Genomic DNA, 21,942 nt, shown 5'->3' with positions numbered 1-21,942 from the left:
GTTGAATTCGTTGAATCTCTCCTTACAAGGACGCAATATGCACATTTTAAAGCAAACAGAAAAGATTTCAGCTTTCAGAAAAAAATTACAGCTATGGAAAATAAAAATTAATAAAGAGTGTATCAGTGATTGTTTTCCCTTGTTGCACCAGTTTGTAACCTCCAATGAAATTAATTTGTCTTGCAATATAAAATCCATTTTTGTTGATCACCTATCAGAGCTTATAAAAAAGTTCGAAAAATACTTTGAAGCAGATATTGATAAATTTACATGGATTCAAGACCCATTTAGAGCCAAGACTCCATCTGAATTTACTTCTTTAGAAGAAGAATCTCTTATTGACTTGTCTTGCGATAATACTTTAAAGTTAAAATTTGGTAGCATGGAACTTTCTGATTTTTGGATATCAGTAAAAGAGGAATATCCACTGCTTAGTGGTAAAGCTCTACGAATATTAATTCCGTTTGCAACATCCTATTTGTGCGAAGCTGGGTTTTCGGCAGTCGCAGTAATAAAAAGTAAATATCGCTCGAAAATTAACGTTGAACAAGAAATGAGGGTCGCCATATCCAATTTTATTCCGAGATTTGAGAAGTTGTGTAGTGAACATCAAGCCCATCCATCCCATTAATAATTTTAATAATGTTAATCAACAATGAACGTTCAATAAATTGTTTGTGAATTTAAAATTCGTGTTTAATTTATTTTTCAACTAACCTAACCACATGGTGGTTGTCCAGTCTCAATATAGATATTACCGAAACAGTTGAAATTAGATATTTTATATTATCCCAAGGAAAATAGTAAGTATCTGTTTTTAATTTTTCGCTGTTAAATGGATAATCGCTTTTGAAAAGGAAAGTTTTCCAATTTTTCAAGAAAGTCAAAAATTTAGAAAAAAATCTGATGTATTAAGGGCGCCGCGAAAAAATCCGATTATTTAGGGAGCCGCAAACCGAAAAAGATTGGGAACCTCTGCTATAGAGCATAGCTCGGAAATAATTAAACCATAGAGATCATCAACAGAGTCAGAATCAAAGTGTATATTCCGGAAGCTCTGCGTTATTAAAAAAAACGATCATACAGATTCGGCTAAATAAGTTCCGTTTAACATGGAAACATTTGTGTATTGATCTACGTTCACCAGATATGTGCCCGTATTGTAAGAAAGGAAATGCGACCCTAAATCACTATATGTTTGATTGCGAGGTTCTTGATTATTTGCGTTTATCAACACCTTCTAATAATGTTCTTTGCATTAATAATGGTATTTGTAAAGATCCAGCAGATAGAATTCATGGATTATTCTCCATCAACGACTCAGTTGAGTCCATTTGGTGTAAATATAATTTATTAAGTAATTAATGTAACCCCTCCTCCTAAAAATTAATTTTATGTATGGAGTTTTTCTAATAAATAAATAAATAAATTGGAAGTTAGTTTTAAAATCGGCCACATCGTAGTTCAAGAACCAGGGAAAAAATGGAGTATTTGAAAATATACGTCTCAAATATACTTAGGGCGCGTTTGGAAATTGTAACCGGTGTTACCGGTAACTGCTGGTTGTTACCAAGTGGTGTGTTTAGAAAATGTGACCAAAATAACCAACCGCGTTTAAAAATCACTGTTATGTCGTCACCGGTTGTCTTAGGGTACTTATCGAAGTAACCACTGTGGCAAGGCGGTTATAGCGGTTCTGTTAAATTACAAAATGGCGGACACACTGTGTCGTTGTGGAGATGTGGACAAGTTCTTGAAACTTTGGATGAGACAAAACAGCATTTTGTTTCCGAACACGATCTGCCCCACAAAACGTATGTTGTTTGAATAACATTCGCTTTGTGGGGCACGTGTTTAAACAACAATGTTCAAGAAACAAACTTCGTCCCAAAATTCAACTTTAATGGACGGGGCAGACGGACAGCATGGTCGATGGCCAACAAATGCTGTAAAATTATTGATTTCACAGTGTAAAGAGTATGAAAATAAATTTTCCGATATTTGTTGACCAAGCAAGAAGATATGTAAATATTTATTTATTCTTTTTCGAGTAGTTAAAGGAATTACTTATTCATTTGAAGTCTTCCCTCAATTGTTTAACAATTAAATCATATGGTTTTTATATAAGATGTTGATAAAAAAACACTTCGGTTATTAAAAAAACTTCTATCAAAACAGTATGGAGCAGAGAGAAAAATATTGATTTGTCATGACCAGTACTTCTGGCTAATATCAAGTGCACTAAAGCAATGCAAACACAGATACTCTATGTACATTTCAAGTCTAAAATGGGATTTTTTTCTTTCTTACAAAGGAATTATTACAGTGTTTTGAAATGATAAAACCATGTTGAAATAGTGACATAATACAGAAATAGTAAGCAAAACTTAGAGGGAGATTGGTTATTGGTTTATCATGATACTGTGTAATAACAGAATGGTGTAAAATACAAAAAATAATAGGAGTGAATTTATGTAAGAATGAAAAGTAATATACATCAGTGGAATCCTTTAAAAGGTAATAACTGATGCTTGGCATGAAATCACACATAAGGAGAGGAAAAAATTTTTAAAAACAATGCGAGACAAGAGTTTACTCCTTAAATGTTGCAGTGGATCTATCATTTTGGAACAGATTGTATTTAACATGATAGACAAAGTAAACTGTCTTCTAAACAAACATTTTAATCCTCAACCTATTACAGTTCAAAGCTTTTAATGAAAATATATTTTAAGACTAAGTATTTAATTATTAAATTCTGTATTAATATTAGGAACTAAAATTTAACAGAAACCAAAATGAGAAAATTGTAACACTGACCCAAAATTTATATCTTGCAGGTGTGGAGTTTAATTTCCCAAACATTGCAAGAAAATAATTTCCTGTCACAGGTAATCAATGTGATGAAAAATGGAGAAATTAAAAAAAAAAGTTATAGGATAATTAAAAATGGAAACGAGCAAACTGGCCGAGGATGAAGCCAGTGGAAATTTTTTTCCATGATGGATGAAAGTAAGCGGACAGCGGCCAAATATTGAACCACCTGCTACATTTGAGAGTTCCTCTTCAACTTTACAGGTTTTGAGTAAGTGATTTTTGTCTGCATTATACAAGTGATTTGTCTGAATGCCATATTACAATATATAATTATCTTTATCTAGGCACGGTGGAAAGCAATTCAGAAAATTCGGGAAACATCGAGATCGAGCCTTCAACATCAACTGTCTCTTCTCTTCCCAAACTCCCACAAAAGCTTAAGCGGAAGTCAGAATGGTTTGAGGAATACAAAGAACTAAAGGAAAAATCTACGGAAGAAAGAAGACGGCGACTTGCTGAACTATTAGAATTTAGGAGGAAACAGCATGAGGATAATATAGAATTTCGCAAAGAGCTGTTAGGTGTTTTTAAGAGTTTGGTTGAAAAATACAAATTCTCTTAAATGTTGACAAAATGTTCTCTCTTTGCAGTATTCTTTCAACACACAAAATTTTTCACCAATTAAATGAGATTCATTTGAAAGAACCGTGGCAATGTATGTATTATTCAAGGCACTCATAACAACAACATTGTTTTATAATTTTTTATTTTAGATTATTAAAAAATAGTTAACAGTAACAAATCAGTTTGCGATATTTAGTATTGAAGTTTATTGTTATCCATTTGAAAACATCACGTAACTAACCGTGATGTTTTCTAAATAGATACCAAAATAACAACAAACACAAATACTGTACTGTATGTTGTAAACTGATTTTCACAATATTTGCATTAAAAAGATTCTTTTATCTTGAGCTCGAGCACATGTACTAGTTGAATCTTGTATGGATTCACTAGAGTTGTCATTATTTACAAGTAGAGTTTCATCCTCTAAATTGCGATCACGCATTTGACAAATATGCAATACACAGCAGGCCATAATAAATATTGGAATGAGATAAGTGTTGCCCATATTCACGTATCTGAAACGTCTGAAACGTCCTCTTAATAAGCCAAAGGCACATTCCACCATGTTGCGTGTTTTTACTAAGTTTCAGATTAAAATTAATCTGCCGTTGATTTAAATATCCATTATCTCGGATTGGCGTTATTAATTGTTCTTGCAATGGATACGCAGTCACCTGAAAAGTGAAATTTTGATGGAAAAAGAGCACTCAAATCTCTCCTTAATCTACAGCGTCGAAACACACGAGCATCATGCACACTTCCAACTCCTGCTGCTTAGCAGTCTATAAACATGCACCTAATGATACAGTTAAGTCATGTTTAGATAGAGTATCTAAATTAAAAAACAACGCATTTAAATGGGCGCCGCCATATTTGGTACATTTTACTGTGTCATTTACAAATAATACAAATTAAAACTTACTGTTTTAATTTGTATAATTACGTATTTATTCATTTCGCATAAACGGTGTATTTTATAAACATAAAATGGCAAAACGTGCTGAGCACGGCGAGTACTGCGATAACAATGGTCCAAATGTGGCGTATCGGCGACTAGAATGCGCTTGTATTTAATCTGCGGACACTACTTTTAAGGAAATAGTTACCTACAATCCATCAGTAGTGTCTCGAGATCACTATGGATAGATAGTTTTCGGGTGTTCTGCAAGTCTCGACGTTCTGAGATTTCCTGAACACCAAAAAGTCAAAAACACGGAAAAATTTTCCTGTGTGTGTGTTTACATATACTTCGTTCATTATCTGTGGATGGGGTAAACATTAAGAAAGGAAATTTTATACGGCAACTCCTTATATAAGGGGCATCGATGCTATTAAATTTTGGAGTACGAAACTCGAGCAGGTGGGGAAATATGGAGGGGGTCACGTGATGTCCGGAGCGTTTATAATGGATGATGATCATCACCACACTTGCGGATTTCGGAATACTATTAATATAAATATGCTTTAATAGATCAAATAAAAATAAAAATTGATTTTTATATCTATAATTTCGTGTTATTTTACTCCACAAATTTGAATAAATTAATTTAAAAAACAAATTTACGCAAATAAAAATTATTAACTAATTTAATACACTTGTAAATGCTGGAATTTTAAATATCTTAATGGCGGAAACTTGAGTAAAGATTTTGACGGTGGCACCATCTGTCGATTATTTTATTAATTCGAATAGATATTAGAAACCTCGTTAGTACCCGTACCTCGTTTACTATCGAATCGACTCTTTCGTTTTTAGGTCAAAGGTCGCAACATAAAATGCGCTTTTCCCAAGGAAACGCTCGCGATCTACTGGTAGGAAGTCGGGGGTTTGAAAATTGCGCCACTCGACGAGAAATACCCTCCGACTTTTGTCACGAAAAGCGCCAAAGACAGGAACAGAGCGTCGCCAAACGGAGACGGGAGCCGAAGAAAGTGCACTTTTTAAATTAATTCGGTGGACCGTCTCCAACCGAACGGGTGTGGGAGACTGTAATTTACGTGATCTTCAGACACGCGGTAGAATTAAGGAGTAAGATTCGAGAGATTAAAGAGGAGGAAGGGATTAAAAAGATGATTTGGACTGTGATGCGGAGATCGTTTCACGCATTACTTTTCTTAATGGGAACGGTTCATGGATTAGATTACGCGGGTAAGTTACTCATTTTCGAATCAAAAAGGTAAACGTGTCATTATTTAAAGTCACATTTACGAAATGGCAGACTTCCTGCACCCGTTTTTCTAAATGGCAGAGTCAGCTGGTCATCCGCCTATTTATAGTTCGATAGAGGCTATGCTCGAACTGTGACTAGCACGTGTTTATCTTTAAACGATGCAATCGTTTTTAATCGTGTTAAAAATGGAAAACACGTTTATTCTCGGATCTAATCTGTTTGCCAGCGACACTTTTGTTTCTTGTTTTATTTGTTTTCTAAGTTAAAACGATCGAAATTTTAAGGTCACTTGTGGGAAATTCGATTAAAGATGAATAGGTCATTGTTCTCGTAGAGGAACAACGTGCAACTATCAACGCTTTGGATTGGTGTTAGATCTAGTGTTAATTAATTAGTAATCAAAGTTTAATGGCTAAATTTTAAGTTTTTACTCTTTCGGGTAGTGGATGAAACATCGTTATCTCCGATATAAAATTCGATGGAGTTTTTTAATTTTAATTTTGTCCTTAATTTCTGCAGAAATTCTCCATTTATCGATGGAAAACACCCGTCAAATAACTGTTGTTTGGTGTAAGAATTCTAGGAAATGTTTATTACGCATTTTCTCAGCAAGAGTAAGGTGTTGAGTGTACAATTTAAGTGAGAACAAATATATTTCCTCTCACTTTAATTCTTACTAAAGGTCTATAGCCACGGTGGCCAAACTGTGGCTCTTGAGCCACATGCGGCTCTTTTCTAGTATACTTGTGGCTCACTGCAAGATACTTAAATTTATACCAAATTTGTTTTTATTTTAATTTTGCTTTTATTATTTTTTATGTATGATTCCTGGATAATATAAAATAAATAATATATTGTTTGAAATAAAGAAGTCAAAATATGGCAACGTTATACATTATTTATTGAAAAATAAATGTAATATTTATTAAATATCATAATACGTAAAAACATTAATAGAAGAAAATAATTATAATACTTATTTATCCAAATCAACATTAAAAATGAATATATAATGAATAACAATTTCCATAACGTTAATAGTTTTGAAATTTATATTTTCTTATTGACAATTGAAACTAGGAAACGTTTTAGCATTTTTTGGTTTTTAAATTTAGATTATGCTACTTAATACGGCAATTATAATTTATTTATTATTAAAAAAAATTATATTGTATTATAAAACATAATATAAAATGAAATGATAGCTAAAGTGTTGTTTTTTTATAAGTATTTAAATGAACTGCTGTGGAAAAATATGTATATATGTATATGCGACTCTTCAACGAATTCTGTTTTCAATATATGGCTCAAGATCTAAAGAGTCTGGCCACCCCTGGTCTATAGCATTCTAAAAAGATAAGGTCTAAAGGTAAAAGTCCAGCAACGAGTTGGTCAACTTTCCCGACAACATTTAAAATTTTGGTGGCGCTGTCTGTTATCATATTTCATTTTAAAAACTTTTTATATTTTTAACTATTATAAAATGGCAAAATGCTTAATTTTCATGGTAGGGATGGTTTTATAAAAAGTTGTAAATGATGATAATCAGTAAAATGTGATTATATCCGATCCTACTGGAAATATACGCGATCCCCATTATCTTCTCGCCCCTCGATCTTTAACCACAAAAATTTAATAGCATCAATCCCCTTAATAAACAAATCTCTGCAAAATTTTCGACAAAAAGCATGGGAGTTATTAAAACAAAATCGTGCCTCCCACACACACTAACATCCATACAAACAGAAATTATCCAAAATTACTTTTTGCATTTCTCGACGTTTCAACGTCCCCGAGTCCAAAAATGTAAAAGATCTGGGGGGGGTCATTTTTTGACCGATCGCCATACTTTCCCTCTGTTACATATAACAGCCGGGAAAGTAGAAATTTCTCTCCTATCATACAAAAGATATCTGTATCAATTATAATTTTGAATGTGTGAAAACTCCGATTATATAAATTTAATATAAAATTACACAATCCGCAATGGTGCCGCACAAGAAGCCACAGAAGTCTGCGGGTTTCCCATCCCCATTGGTAGACAATTCATAATCATGAAAAGTGTTCATCTCCAACAAAGAGTTCGCTTGATTTTTCCAGGTATTTTTATGATTAGTAAATACATTAGTGTTATTTGTTTATTAATTGTGAGCAGAACTCGTATTATATAATCATAACTTGAAACCGTCAAACGTATTACCTGTCTTTATTTTATAGATGTACCCGATCCTCCGAGTACCCTCGTAGCCACCACGTTCTCCTCCAGATCGGTAAATCTGTCGTGGACGCAGATCCAGAGCGATATTCCTGCTCCTGTTGAGTATTACGTCGTCTTTCTAAAGTGTGTAAGAGAATTCCTTCATCAATTCTATTTTAGTCAATCTTTAAACGAATATGTTCAAATTTTGTTACCCTCGGAAAGTGTTTATCTTAAAAATTCAATTAGAATCGGTTTATTCAATTATTATAAACATTTTAATATATAAAAAGTAGGATAATTAATGTATTATATACACTTCTAAAAGTACATCTAGGTGATTTAAAAAGAATTTACTTACTGAGTAATACATTTTGTTACTTAATATGTAGCAAATTAAGAAAAAAATCCAGCAACGACCCCCCTTTATCTCCTCACTTCGGCCACCTTTAACCATGAAAATTTAATAGCATCGATCTCCCTAATGCACAAACCTCCTTGGAAAATTTCAGAAATTTTCGACAAAAAGCACACGAGTTATTAAAACAAACTCGTGCTTCCCCGCACTCACACTAAGGCCAGGAACACACATGCGTAAAATTGTTTGGCAGAAAACTGAATCAGAAATCAGCTTTCAGTTCAGTTTCTGTTTTACGCTTTTATGTCAGAACACACATACGTAAAAATTCTGGCCGAATCGGAAACACCACTGCCACTAACAGTACTAATTTTATTAATTTTTTCCTCTCATATATCCATCCCTTTGTACTTTCCATTTTTTCTCCGCTTCCTCTGCTATAATATAAAAAATTTAAATTAATAGACTTATATTCCGAATTCAAATAAAGAACGTGTGATCTAAATACTAGGCCTATATATCGATTATACTAGACCTACCTGTTATTTGAAATTTTGCACCTATAGTCATCCATAAACGTTGTTTAAATACAGTGTGTTTATACATGACACTGATGTGGTCGAACGGATTAGATAAACTCCTCTATTTCATTTATTTTTTGTTTTTTCGAGACCGTCACAATTGGTTAATCCTCGTTGCCGCCATTATAAGAATAAAAACAACGTGCTTACTTTGACGTCACAAAAAGACTTTTCTTTATTGGAGGAATTTTGGCGTAAAAATTTTACGGCGTAAAAAGTAGAGACATGCTCTACTCTATTTTCAGTTCTGTTTCAGCCAAAATTTCAGAAAAATCTTTACGTTTTCTGTTTTATGCTAGATTTTACGCTGAATTTTACGCATATGTGTTCCTGGCCTAACACTTCGACTAACATCTGCAACAGTGCAGATGTTCGTCGAAGAACTTGTGGATCTCGTGACAAAAGTACTACGGTGGAGGCCCATTCTTATTGAAAACAAAATCGTTGGCTTCCCGGTGTAGCCGTGGGTAAAAACATCCCATCTTTTTGAATCACCTCACATTGTCGTGCAGGGCCATTCAATAAAAGTAGTACAAATTTTGAATTCAAGTCAAAATATATATTAGTTTCATCTGTAAATATATGAATTCTTACTTGTTTCAGAATAGGAATTAAAGGTTTTTGGGATTTAAGTAAAGGGATAAAGACCCCAAATAACAATACAGAATTTCAGGTAACGAATTTGATACCGCATACCGAATACTCTTTTAAGGTAGTGGCAGTTAATGCCATTGGAGAAAGCGAACCTAGCAAACCGTCTTTATTTGTAATTACGCTTATGGAAGGTGAGGGAACCGGATAAAATGCATCTGAGAAATTATATTACATTAAATAATTAAATATTTGTTAATAGTTCCGGTAGGAAAACCCGTCGTCACCAATGCTTACAGTGTTGGCAGTTCGTCCATCCGTCTACATTGGGTGCCACCGTCACGATCGACCATATACGGAGAGTTTTCCGGATACCGCATCACATTCAGGTTCCGGGATAAACCGGAAGAGAAGAAAGTCATAGTAATTCGTGATCCCACCATTAGAGTAAGTTATTTGTTTTCATATAAAAAAAATAAGTATACAATAATATGCAGCTTCGTATATTCATCTGTGATGACTTTATGATACATTTTTCTGCTGCTCTGTAAAGCGGCACACTAGCTTCCTCCATGTGACCCCCCCTACGTACCAGATTCGAGAGTTGGAGATGTTATTCTGGAATGGAATCATAGACACTTCCGATCTTTCTAGTAAAGAAATTGGGTCTCTATAATTTCACAATATATAGATAAGACGTGTCCAAACTACGAAACAAACGTGCAATATCTAGGAAAGATTAACCAAATAAAGGATGAGGTAACTTGTGACATCTCTATTTTCTGTAATCTTTAAAGTGGAGATGGGTTCAACGTCCACAGGACCTTACGGTTGAGGTATTTAAACTTAGCGCTAGAATAACCAGAGTATAGAATTGTGGAATAGTTGTAGCTCAGCTTCTACAAAGTATTGGATAGAGGGGTAGAGATAAGCTCTGCGGATTAATGCGGAGATAGCAAAGTTTTCGTAGGTTGCAATCTGTAAAGAAGATGCTGGTATGATTAAGGGATTCGTCCCAAATTTATGACTAATGTCAAATGAACGTACTGGGTCTTCCCGCTATATGTAGCTAGATCAAGGAAAGAGATTCATCGATCAACTTTTCTCTCTAAGGTATATTTAATTGTTCGGAAGATGGACAACAACAACTCAGCAAACTGTAATAACTCTTCATACTTGCTGTCCCGAGCTAAAATCGTGTAGTACCTGTTGGGTAGTAAAACCTTTATCAATTGGCAGCGTGCTGGCTAACATAACTGCATCAAAGACAGGGTACAATGAGACGATATCTATTTTGCAAGACGTCAGCAGGGGATTAAGAACTTGCTGAATTTGACATTTCGCATGTAACGACGAGGAGATTACAAATTTGATTTACGCAGGGTTATAGTTAAAGTGCTCGTATATAAATGTTTATTTTCTTGTAACATTTTTTTCATTATTACATTTCGCCAATGCTTAGTATTTTATTGACAATAAAGAGTAATAAACCCTATTACATAGGACTTTACTATCAACAACTTGGCAATGTTTACTCGGTACATAATATCGGTACAAGTGTTTAATCCCAAAGGAGAAGGTCCTTCGACTAGCGTAGGAGTTAAAACGGGCGAAGGAGGTGAGTTTTTGTCGTTGCAATGTGTTAATTAACAATTTAAAAAGTGCTTTACGTATATTTTTTTAAAAAAATGCACTTATTATATTGTTTACAAACCATCAATATATTATTTCACATTACATTTTCTTTTATCTTGATAGAGATATGTTTATAAATAATTAACCATTATATTTTTTTTTAAATTACGTCTAAATTATACTAAAAGTAATCTGTTGTAAACGTTTTCTCTTTCTTACAAAACGTCTTCTTCTGTTTTGTAGTAAAACAGAAGTTTTTTAAATTTTGTTTTAGTTTCCAGCGCACCTTCAAATTTTACCGCTGTGGGAATCACGGAAAATTCGATTCGGCTGAAATGGAATGGACCGGAAAAGCCCAACGGTATTATACGAGGGTATAAAATATATATTGTTCACTTCGTTCGCAATCTCACGAAAATTAATAAGCTGACCATTCACGATCCCGAAAACTTCGAACAGGTTCTGCATAACTTGAGTGAGTATTTAGATTTAAATTATTCACCATAAAAATATAAACTGGTTTCTGTTAAGTAGACAATTTATTTTAAATGGAGTAAAAACCTTTAATATATACGAGAAAAGCATTCAGTTGATTCATTATCTAATTACAGTAGTAATGACATTCAATAATAACGCATTCTACGAATCATTTCGTTCGAACTCCAATATACACGAGAGAGAAAAACAACACTTAATTTTTCGCTTGTTTTATCATAAATAAATAAAAATATCAACAGTTATTAAAGAGTTAGCTAACCGATGTAATTCTTCTATTTGAAAATTATAATAAAAATTAAATTTACTTATTTAAATTAGAACGGTGTTAAATGCATTTACTCTACACTGTAACTCTAACTCCCCCTAGCCTTTAGGAGCACCCATTGTGCCACAAGTTCGAATTTAACATGCACCCCATTGCGTAATCTGTATCACCTTTCAAATCGTCTTTCGAACGCAAATTATTTTATTGGTTATTCGCATAAAAATACAATAAGAATAATTTTGCATGGAACAGTTTCATTATATTTTGATGTATTGTTTGCAGATCCGTTTACTCGATACAGCATCTGGATTAGAGCGTATAATTGGAAAATGGAAGGAGATTCCAGCAAGACGTTAGAAATACAAACCGACGTGAGAAGTAAGTTATAAAGATAAACACATTAATTCCTGTTAATTATAGTTTACTTACTCAGAATAGAATGAAATTATTCCTGTTATTTTAACACAACAAAACTTTTCTTTTATATTCACAGTACTATATTTTAAACAATGATATTTGAATTAACACTAGTGAAGAGTTTCGGTCTCAAAACAATGAATATTTTTTTTAACAGCTTAAATTATGAAAATCATTCTCACACAGGTTGAATTACGTCACAATTCTTATCCTATTATCGTTCGAGCTTAATAAACTGATGTTAATGATGCATTGACACAGACTTCTGCATTACGAAAGTAATTCAATTTATAAAATGGAAATTCCAACAATTTTTTTCTTGTCATTACATGGTCTAAAGATCGTGTTTTTTTCGTTTTCATACTTTTGAAAATAAAATGTCTCCATCATTTCTAAAAGCATATCAAAGGTTATTTTCAGCACTTCAATTATATTTTACTAGCAGGTAGGCCCGGCGTTGCTCGGGCAAAAGTAACAATAGCGAAGATTAAGATTATTACGTTATAGTCACAAAAGAAAAAGAGTAATTTTATCAACAAACTAAATATTTTTAAAGAAAGGTCGAATTTGAAAACCGAATGTTCTAATATCGTTCGATTTTCATCGAATGTACTAAAGAAGAAAGGTCGAGAAAAACCGAACTAATCTGTTTAAATATAAAAATCGAATGTGTTCTAACATATTACTCTTTTTATTTTTCTCCCCCCCCGAGCCCGTAAATCTTGCACGTCGCTTTCTCTTGTTCTCCATTGTTACTTCACACTATCATCGTTACTTAACACTTTGGTACTTAAATTTGGTACCCTAACTGTGTACCAAATTTCAACTTTCAACTCCTAACCGTTTCAGCGAAAATTAAGATTATCACGTTACAGTCAACATTACGTGTTTTCACAGAATGCAAGAATTGTGTCCCCCCTGTTTCCAGACTTATTACAGAATTTTTAGATGAGTCTAAAAATATGTTCGATTTCCCGCAAAAACTAAAAAAACTGCATCTGCGTCTTGCACGTCGCTTTCTCTTAACAATTCCATTGTTACGTAACACTTCCATTGTTGATGGAAGTGTTAAGCCTTAATCCTGTCCCTCTTCCCCGTGGGGAATTATTTCGAAAGATCTCTTTTTAGTGTGCGTTCTCGTGAAGTACCCTAACTATGTACCAAATTTCAACTTTCAACTCCTACCGTTTGTGCTCTTAACATTTCCATTGCTACGTAACAATTCCATTGATGACTCTTCCATTCTTAACGCTTCCATTGTTAACACTTCCATTGTTACTTGACACTTACATTGTTACTTGACACTTACATTGTTACTTGACACTTACATTGTTACTTGACACTTACATTGTTACTTAACACTTCCATTGTTGATGGAAGTGTTAAGCCTTAATCCTGTACGTCTCCCCCCGTGGGGAGGAATTCGGAAAAATCCCTTCTTAGCGTGCGTTCTCGTGACATACCCTAACTGTGTACCAAATTTCAACTCCTAACCGTTTGGGCTCTGCGCTGATTATTATTATTATTATTATTATCAACTCGTCTCGATTATATATATAGATTCACCAAGGCTCTTTTCTCTAGCCGTATTATGATTTATTTTCATCATTTTTTCAACAAATTATGTACATTTAGTATTAATTTGTGAATTAAACTAAATTTACAAATTTCCTTGTGTATACAACCTGTTTGCAAGTAATCACATTAAGAAAACAATATTTTTCTCCCTGTTTACTGCAAATTATGTAAATTATATTCAATCCTAATAAACTGTTGTTTAACTTGTTACGTAAGAAATAAACTTTCTGTGAAAATCGACAGAATATTCTCAAATCTAAACTGGGGATTTCTTTTTTAGACCTATTCTTTTAGTGCAAAATATATAATACAGTAAAACGTTCAGCTAAATTTTGCCGAATAAATTTTCCATTGACAGTTATTTTGCAAACTATAGGGTGGGTGGAAACTAACTAAGCATTGAGAAATCGCTATCATTTTTGTAGTAATAATACAATTATAATAAAATTAAAGTGTATACGCACAACAGTCAGTGGAATTTTATAATTTTCTCATCGGTGATGTGGACAGTGATCGAGAAAGAAAAAAGATGGCCGACCGCTCGTCTGATCGGGAGCGAGCTCAGATTGCTGCACATTCAGTGGAATCATTGGTTGCTGCGCAGAGATGATTACTTACGGTGAAGGGATGTTCTTCCACATTACCATCTGAGTAAGTTAGTAGATGATGCCGGTTCCTACATTGAATTTTAAGATGTAAATCCGTATTTCTATTTAAGAAAGTACATTTCAAATAATTTTCATTGTTTTTACTTTAGAAGTATAGAAATTATAGCGATTTTTGAATGCTTAGCTACTTTTCACCCACCTTTGCACATCTCGATAGGAAGGTCGATTTTAAGATCTAGGATGCTTTCACAAATTCCGTCACTCATGTATCCTGTTACATAAAGCACCGATAAAAGTAAAGTATTTCTTTTATATTTCTTGGCAAAGCATTCGTTTATTCTTTTTTTCCCCTTTACATTTCCAGATACCAGGAGACTTTCACACAAAACTCATCCCTACCCAGAAAATAATTAAGCTTTATGCCATTTTATAATAGTTAAAAAGATAGAAAGTTTTTTAATAATATATGACAGCAGATGGCGCCACCAAAATTTTAAATGTTGCCGGGAAAGTTGAGCAGCTTGTTGCTGGTTTATTTACTTATACAGTACATTACGTTGCAATTTAATATTTTATAACTCTGGCAATTGCATTGTTTGTTTAACAATATTTTATATTTTTGATTAAATTACGACATCGACTTTCCTTTCTGCAGGTCCGAGCGCACCAAACATTATAAACCTGATTTGTATATCTGTAAATAAACTGTATTTACAATGGAGAAGACCGCAGATCGTCTACGGTAACGTCGATTACTACACGATACATTATCGATCGGAAAATTTCGAGAATTTTCGAGAACTGGTGACGACGCCGTCTTACGATAAGAAAAGCCACGCCGTAAGTTTTTTTATACGAAAGTAGTTTATTTACTTTACATGGCTCCTACACTAACGATTCTTTACTTTTATTGTTTAAGACGATTATTCCTAATTTGACTATGAACACGTTTTACGAAATTAAAGTCCGAGGGGTGTGCCGCAGTGTGGTAGAAAGAAGTAAATTATATAAAGGTCGGTTTTCTCCGTCTTGGAAAGTAATTATTCAAAATAACTGTCGAGGTACGTGAAGAATGAAATTTATTTACATATTAATATTAATTAATTATAACATTATAATTATAATTAAAACATATTAATTATCTAATGTAAAATATTTATTGCAAGTAGATTTATGGCTTAAATAGGCCTACATTTCGCTGCTAGTTTATTCTTTGATAAATCTAAAAGGAAACTACAAATATAAATCTCGTTTCCTCTAATTGGAACAATCACATTTTAAAATAATTAATACGGTACACACTCACTAAACTAAATTATTTATGTCTACATTAAGATTTGCTAGTGAGAAAAGTAGTATTTCATACGTAGTGAAATGATTTGGTACTTGTTTCGTTATATGTAAATATAAATCGGGTGATTGTGGTACGAGTATCCCTATTCAATGCTATACAGTGGTGCCTCCTCATATAACGTACTTAATCCGTTCCAGGTGCACGTCCGTTAAGTGAAACGTCCGTTATACGAAACGCATTTTTCCATAGAAATACATGTTAGAACATCTAATTCGTTCCGCAGCATAAAATAACCGTACTGTATCATAAAAAAAATGAACATGGGTGCGTTCTTTTACTCCTCCGCGTAACTCTGCGCGAGCGACATCCGATTAAAAATTCTTGCGGAACGCGTTCTAAAATCCCGGTGGGAGTGCGCGCCGTCGAACGGCAAAAACGGCCGCTTGTAGTAGTAGTTTACAGTGGAAAGCAATATGGCGACCTCCATGGCTCAGATAGTTTCGTTTTCGGGTCCATTATGTGGTTTTATGAATGAAAATTTAGAAATTGTGAAAGCGCGAGTTAGCGCACGCGGTGATGTAAGTGTCTTTACGAATTTTTTGGGAAGTGTCTGTGATGTAAGTGTCTTAACCATTTTTTTCGAATGGTAGCCGGCATTCTAATTTTTTTCGTGGCTATTCTGAATGCTCTTTCAACAAATAATCCATTTTATGGTTAAATTTTACAATTGGGACCCTTCTTTTGCTTTTAAAAGCTCATATTTTAGAATTATAGATTCCTCCATCACAATACTATCGATAGTGCGGTCGCTGCCATCTTTTTTTCTTTCACCGTCGTTCCTTAAGGTCTTAAGGTCTTAAGGTAGTCGTTGGGCTTGAGTTACTCTGACTATTGCGCCCCGTGGTGGTGAAAGATGGCGATATTAATATTTTCCTCAGTATTTATAAGTCTGCTTGTAAACGGTGAAAAAAGTGATCATACTTTGTATACAAATCTCGTTGGGTGTAAATTTTAGACAATCGCTTATCTTGAAGATATTGAGACGACTGATATTGTTGTTGTTTAGAATTTTTTTGTGGACGGGTTCAAAATGATAACATTTATCCAACCGATGTATCGTAGTATCTGTTCTGACGGGCAGAAACTGCAGCGATCAGTATTCATCAGGTTACGTTTATGAAGAAAGGAATTAGTGATAAGAGAATTGGTTCTGGCCCGATGTATCAGGATAGTAGGGTATCGGTCCGTATAGTCCATGACTGGGATGTGTCGGCCGATGATGAGCCAGTGATAGTCTGAGTGGCTTGGAAAATTATGCCAATCAATGTCCATTTGATGTTTGATTTCGGTGTTTATAATGCTGATGTAATCCTCCGGAGTGATATAACGGGTTTTCTTAGTATCATAAGGCTGGCTCTTAGCAAGTTTGTCCGCTTGTTCATTTATCCCTTTATGAGCCGGGGTCCATACGAGACGCGTCTGTAGATTACCTTTATTGCGATTGTTGATGAGATTTATGATGGTGTAAATGTTGGATGAAGACTTATCGTGGTAAGCGTTGATGGCGGTAAGGATAGCTCGAGAGTCTGTGCACACAGTGATGTTGCTGTTAATCTCAGTAGCATGTTGTAACGCGCATAGGATAGCGAATCCCTCCGCCGTGAAAATAGTGGCCTCGGGGTGAAGGGTGTAATGGGCTTTGATGCTGTTGGTGTAGTCGGTGAACGCTGCCGTGACATTCGTGTCGGTTTTGAAACCGTAGGTGGCCAGGAAAATAGAGAGATCTTGTGCCGTTGCCCACTCATGGAATGTGGATTGAATAACAGGATTTGGCAGGGAGGAGTCCTGAAATGGAAGGTCGCCGATATGTATGTCGAGGACGGTGGCGTCCGGGAGTATAGAGTTTTGAGTCGTGTGCTTATTGGTAGGGATATTATTGATGTTTGTCCAGTTCCAGATGTAATACCGTCGTTCCTAAATGCCTACAAACAGCAGCGCACTCCCGTAGTAGCGGAGACGCAGAGCGACCGCTATTAAAGAACGCACCCATGAAGCAGTCACCAATTATGCCGAAAAGTCCGTTGTTCACAGCCAGTCCGTTGCTCGAGTCACGTAACGGCCAAACAGAAAGTTCGTTGTTCGCAGCGTCCGTTATACGAGGCACCACTGTATATAGATATTTAGCTGTCCAAATGCAGCCAAATGTGGTGTGGCGAATTTGACAGAATAAGATGAAGACATTTCTGTAAAAAAATATTACTAAAACTCACCACTAATGGCACTTTTGACGCTGCAAGTGTGTGACACGAAAGGTGTGTTGGCAGCCAATCGTAGCCTTGCAATGCCAAAAGTGCCGTAGTGGTGAGTTTTGGTACTTTTTTTTACGAATATGCCTTCGGCATGTTTAAAAATATCACTAAGTTGCATTTGGTTTGCTAAATATCTCTCAAGACGGCATTGAATGGGGCTATTTTAGTTATGATCACCCAGTATATATAATATAACCTTTTTGTTTGTTTTTTACCTTAACAAATTATTTGTCGTTATAACATATTAAGACGGAAGCTTAGCAGCACTTACTTGTGATTTAGTTATACAGATAAACATGAAATTATTATATAATATTTTTGTAATAATTGTTAATAGTTAATATAGTCACGCGAATACCGATGACGTAATTTAGTGATTAAATAAGCCAAATGAATGTTGTTCTATGATTAATGACAATAATGTTATAAATTTCCACTGTCGTCCGTCTGTTTGTCTTTCCTTAATCTCGAGAACGAAGTTAAATAGATAAAATATGAGACCAGATGACAGAGACCTGAAAGGCAGGAGACCCCGATATAGAAACTTTTTATACAAACCTAAAGCCACGTTATTTCAATTAAAATGATTTTTCCTGAAAGGAGTTAGATTAGTTAGTTAGACGGCATTATTCTGTTGCTAACAGGAAAAGTATGATGTAAAGGGGCAAGACTACTAATTTTATATATTTTACATTGAAAAATTATTTAAAATTATGATTAAAATTTGCAGCCCGGCATTGTGACGATGTCAGAATAAATAATTACCGCTTGAAAGATCCATTCAGATTGTAACGACAATATTAATATAAAATTCAGAATACTTATACAAAGTATACACCTATTAGATCAGTGTTTCCCAAAGTGTGGTACGCGTACCCCCAGGGGTACGGGGGGAAGAGTTTAGTGGAGGTACACGCTGCACCGTGCTTCGGCTGTTCCTGGTCAACAAGCAGTTTACTTTTTTTCGATTACAAACATAGAAAAATAATAAAAAAAACTTCGTTACTTTTTAGCGGTTTCGCCGGGTGCTGTGATTTTGTGTATTCCTCCACTCTATGGCCAAGACAATAGTGTCACACAAAAACCTCCAGTATCTACACATTGAATTGTTACAATGTGCGCGTGTGTATTTTTAGCTTTTGTGCGATTTTTCTAACAGGAAAGGTTTGTTATGTGTTTTAGTATTAATAAAAAGCTAAAAATGCCGAATAAACAAATTTTTATGTAGCTAGTTACTACAACTAACAATTCTTTGCAGAGACTTACTTTGACAGTGCTTCTAGAAAGACGAAAATGAGACCTAAAGTCCATATCGCTATATCTAGGAACAATATTTTCCACATAGTCTGCTATTTTGGCTTTTTCGATTTTTCATTTGCAGTAGCATATAGAAATGAAATATCCTCGTTATCTTTGGTTTTTGATTTAAAGTACAGTAGTGAACCGAAAATCGGAATCAATTGGGGACTGGGGTTGTTCAGATTAGGGATTTGTTCCGATTACGGTTTATGTACGAAAAAATATATTAACCTGTCCGATGTTCAAATTTTTCTCCGTTGCGTGTCGCTTCGCGTTGAATTTTTCTCCGTTGCGTGTCGCTTCGTGTTGAATTTTCATGGATTTTAAGCCTAACGAAAATTTTTATAATAATAATCGAGGCTATCTTATCGTTAAAAATTATTTCTGCATTTTGTACAAACAAAATAAATATATTGAAGAATATAAAAACATGAAAATTATACTTTAGAAGTAAATTTAGTATCAAAAACGTTCGATTCAGCACGACACAGTCCGACTGAAAATCGTGCCGATTACCGGCGATTCCAATTACCGGGGTTCCGATTTACGAGTCTCTACTGTATATGCAATTTTTTTGACGAGGGGTACTCAGCATTAAGAAAATTATACAAAGGGTACACAGATGTCAAAAGTTTGGGAAACACTGTATTAGATGATTACCTATTAATACTTTGGTTTAGTTTCTAATCTTTTACATTTTATATTAGAATTTAATCGATGTGGGAAAAGAAATGAGAAATGATACACCGACTTCAATTCCATTCGAACGTTGATCTTTCCTAGCAATGTCTTATGAATTGGTGTATCCTCTGTTAATAATTTGTTCAGGTTAAAAATTTTATATTTCTCAATCAATCTCTTTTCTTGTATCGCTTTTTAAACTTATACAGTTGTTTCTTTGAAGTAAATTATATCCCTGTGTATGTATTGTCTACTTGGACTTTGTTAATAGGACTTATTACACTGGTGAAGTTTCTGATTATCGAAGAGAGGAGATCTTAGTCAAAAATCAAAACGAAATATCTTCATTTTCACCTGTTTAATCAGAAACTACACCAGTATAAGTACCTATTAATGAACAAGTCCAAGTAGACAATACGTACACAGAAATGTAAAACAGTAATTACACACAGTAGAGATAAAAAGAATAAATTATATCCCTTTCATTTTGGGAACGAAAGGGGTATAATTTAGTCTTCCTTCGAGGAAATTACCGCGTGAGTTTATGAAACAAAACCCAACTTTTTACAAATACGTAACGTCGGCGGTAGTATTGCTCACGAAAATAATATTGGAGACCAAATCCTAATGCATAAAATAGTTATCGAGAGACCTAAACCTAAAAGTTCCACGCTGAAGTGCCAGTCATTGTCTTTTATATAATGATTTTTTGGCATTAAGCAATTTTACCTTCGTCACGACCCTATAATAACTGCTCTAATTTTGCTTACAGGTGTCCTCGGAACGCTACACGACGATAAACCAGCGAGCGCGAGAAAAATTACGGACGATATCTGCTTTGCATGTATAATGTTACTGTCTATTGTATCGTTTTGTATATGGAGGTGAGTTGTAAATATGCCGTGCGTCGATTGATAGCGATTATTGCCTTTATGTAAATTTGTATCTTATTTTTATGACAAAGAAAAAACATTAAATTATCGAAACTCGCCCTCGTATTTTGTATTCATTGACCGGTACATTTTACGGTAAGGAATCAACGTGGTTATTTTTACCACCTGGTGTTTACACTTATAGGTGTCTTACAAAAGAGCACCTTAGTACATATCACGTATTAAATAAACATAGAAAAAATAGTATCCCCTGTAGCTGAGGTAGTCTATGTATACAGTACTTGAATATAGGAGTACTCTCTTGTACCACGGTGGGGTAACACTAGCCGATTTGTAGACCTGTGACCTTCTAAATGGTTCGATCCAACTTTATTTAGCACGGATTTTATTATTTCGCATTGTCGTAACCCACTACAATGCCCTCTCCTTTGTATGTGTAACGCCGTAACTGACTGCACATTCATTAAGCCCGATGCACACATGCGGCGCGGCAAGGAAAAGCGGCAGAATGACGTCACTTTTTCTCGCCGCAGAGGTCTATTTCGTGCCGCTTTTCTAATGCCGCGAAAGTTGGTCGAATTCTATCTTTCGCGGCGGCCGCCGCCAAGACGCGTTTCTATCAGCCAATAACATTTCGTCTGGCAGTCACGTGAGAAAATACAACCACGTGGTGTTTTAATGACGGAAAGTTCGACGTGGTTAACCGAGATAACTAACATCAGAATAAAGAGGAAAGAATAATAAAATTAACACAAATTCTACACAGATACTGTAATCATATATTATTTAATTCAAAGAACAAAACAACCGAATCTTACTCGAAATAGTATTCTTAATCGAAAGATCTTAATCGAAGAATAAGCCTATTTTGTACATCACTTCTTTATCGATCCAACAAAATATCTCGGCAAGATTCTTGACAATACGATATCTCTAATCCAAAATATTCATTCGAATCTTCGACGAAATCTTCTAGCTAAATAAAACGAGCCGTACAAAACAAAATTTGTAAACACGTGGATAGCGGAGTGTCGATATCGTTCGCCATCTTGAATACTGAACGCATGCGCCGAAATGTAAACGGATTGCCGCTGGTGTGGTCGTGCTGCCGCGCGGCGAAGAC

The 21,942-nt window shown here is 34.6% G+C and overlaps 1 protein-coding gene across 1 annotated transcript; it reads left to right on the top strand.

Moving 5' to 3' along the window:
- The first annotated feature begins 5,227 nt into the window (after positions 1-5,227).
- Positions 5,228-20,906, top strand: LOC136977291 (tyrosine-protein phosphatase 99A-like). Its single transcript, XM_067272766.1, has 10 exons — positions 5,228-5,593; positions 7,833-7,956; positions 9,355-9,536; positions 9,605-9,789; positions 10,846-10,960; positions 11,252-11,452; positions 12,023-12,118; positions 14,999-15,183; positions 15,263-15,404; positions 20,699-20,906. Exons 1-10 carry the CDS (start codon positions 5,515-5,517, stop codon positions 20,812-20,814), a joined length of 1,425 nt encoding a protein of 474 aa, XP_067128867.1. The 5' UTR covers positions 5,228-5,514; the 3' UTR covers positions 20,815-20,906.
- The last annotated feature ends 1,036 nt before the right edge of the window (positions 20,907-21,942 follow it).

This window comes from Centruroides vittatus, unplaced genomic scaffold (genome assembly GCF_030686945.1).
Source record: "Centruroides vittatus isolate TY-2023 unplaced genomic scaffold, ASM3068694v2 contig_453, whole genome shotgun sequence".
Classification (NCBI taxonomy): Eukaryota; Metazoa; Arthropoda; class Arachnida; order Scorpiones; family Buthidae; genus Centruroides; species Centruroides vittatus.
Note: the sequence above shows the minus strand (reverse complement) of the source record. Positions and strands in the feature narration are given on the sequence as shown.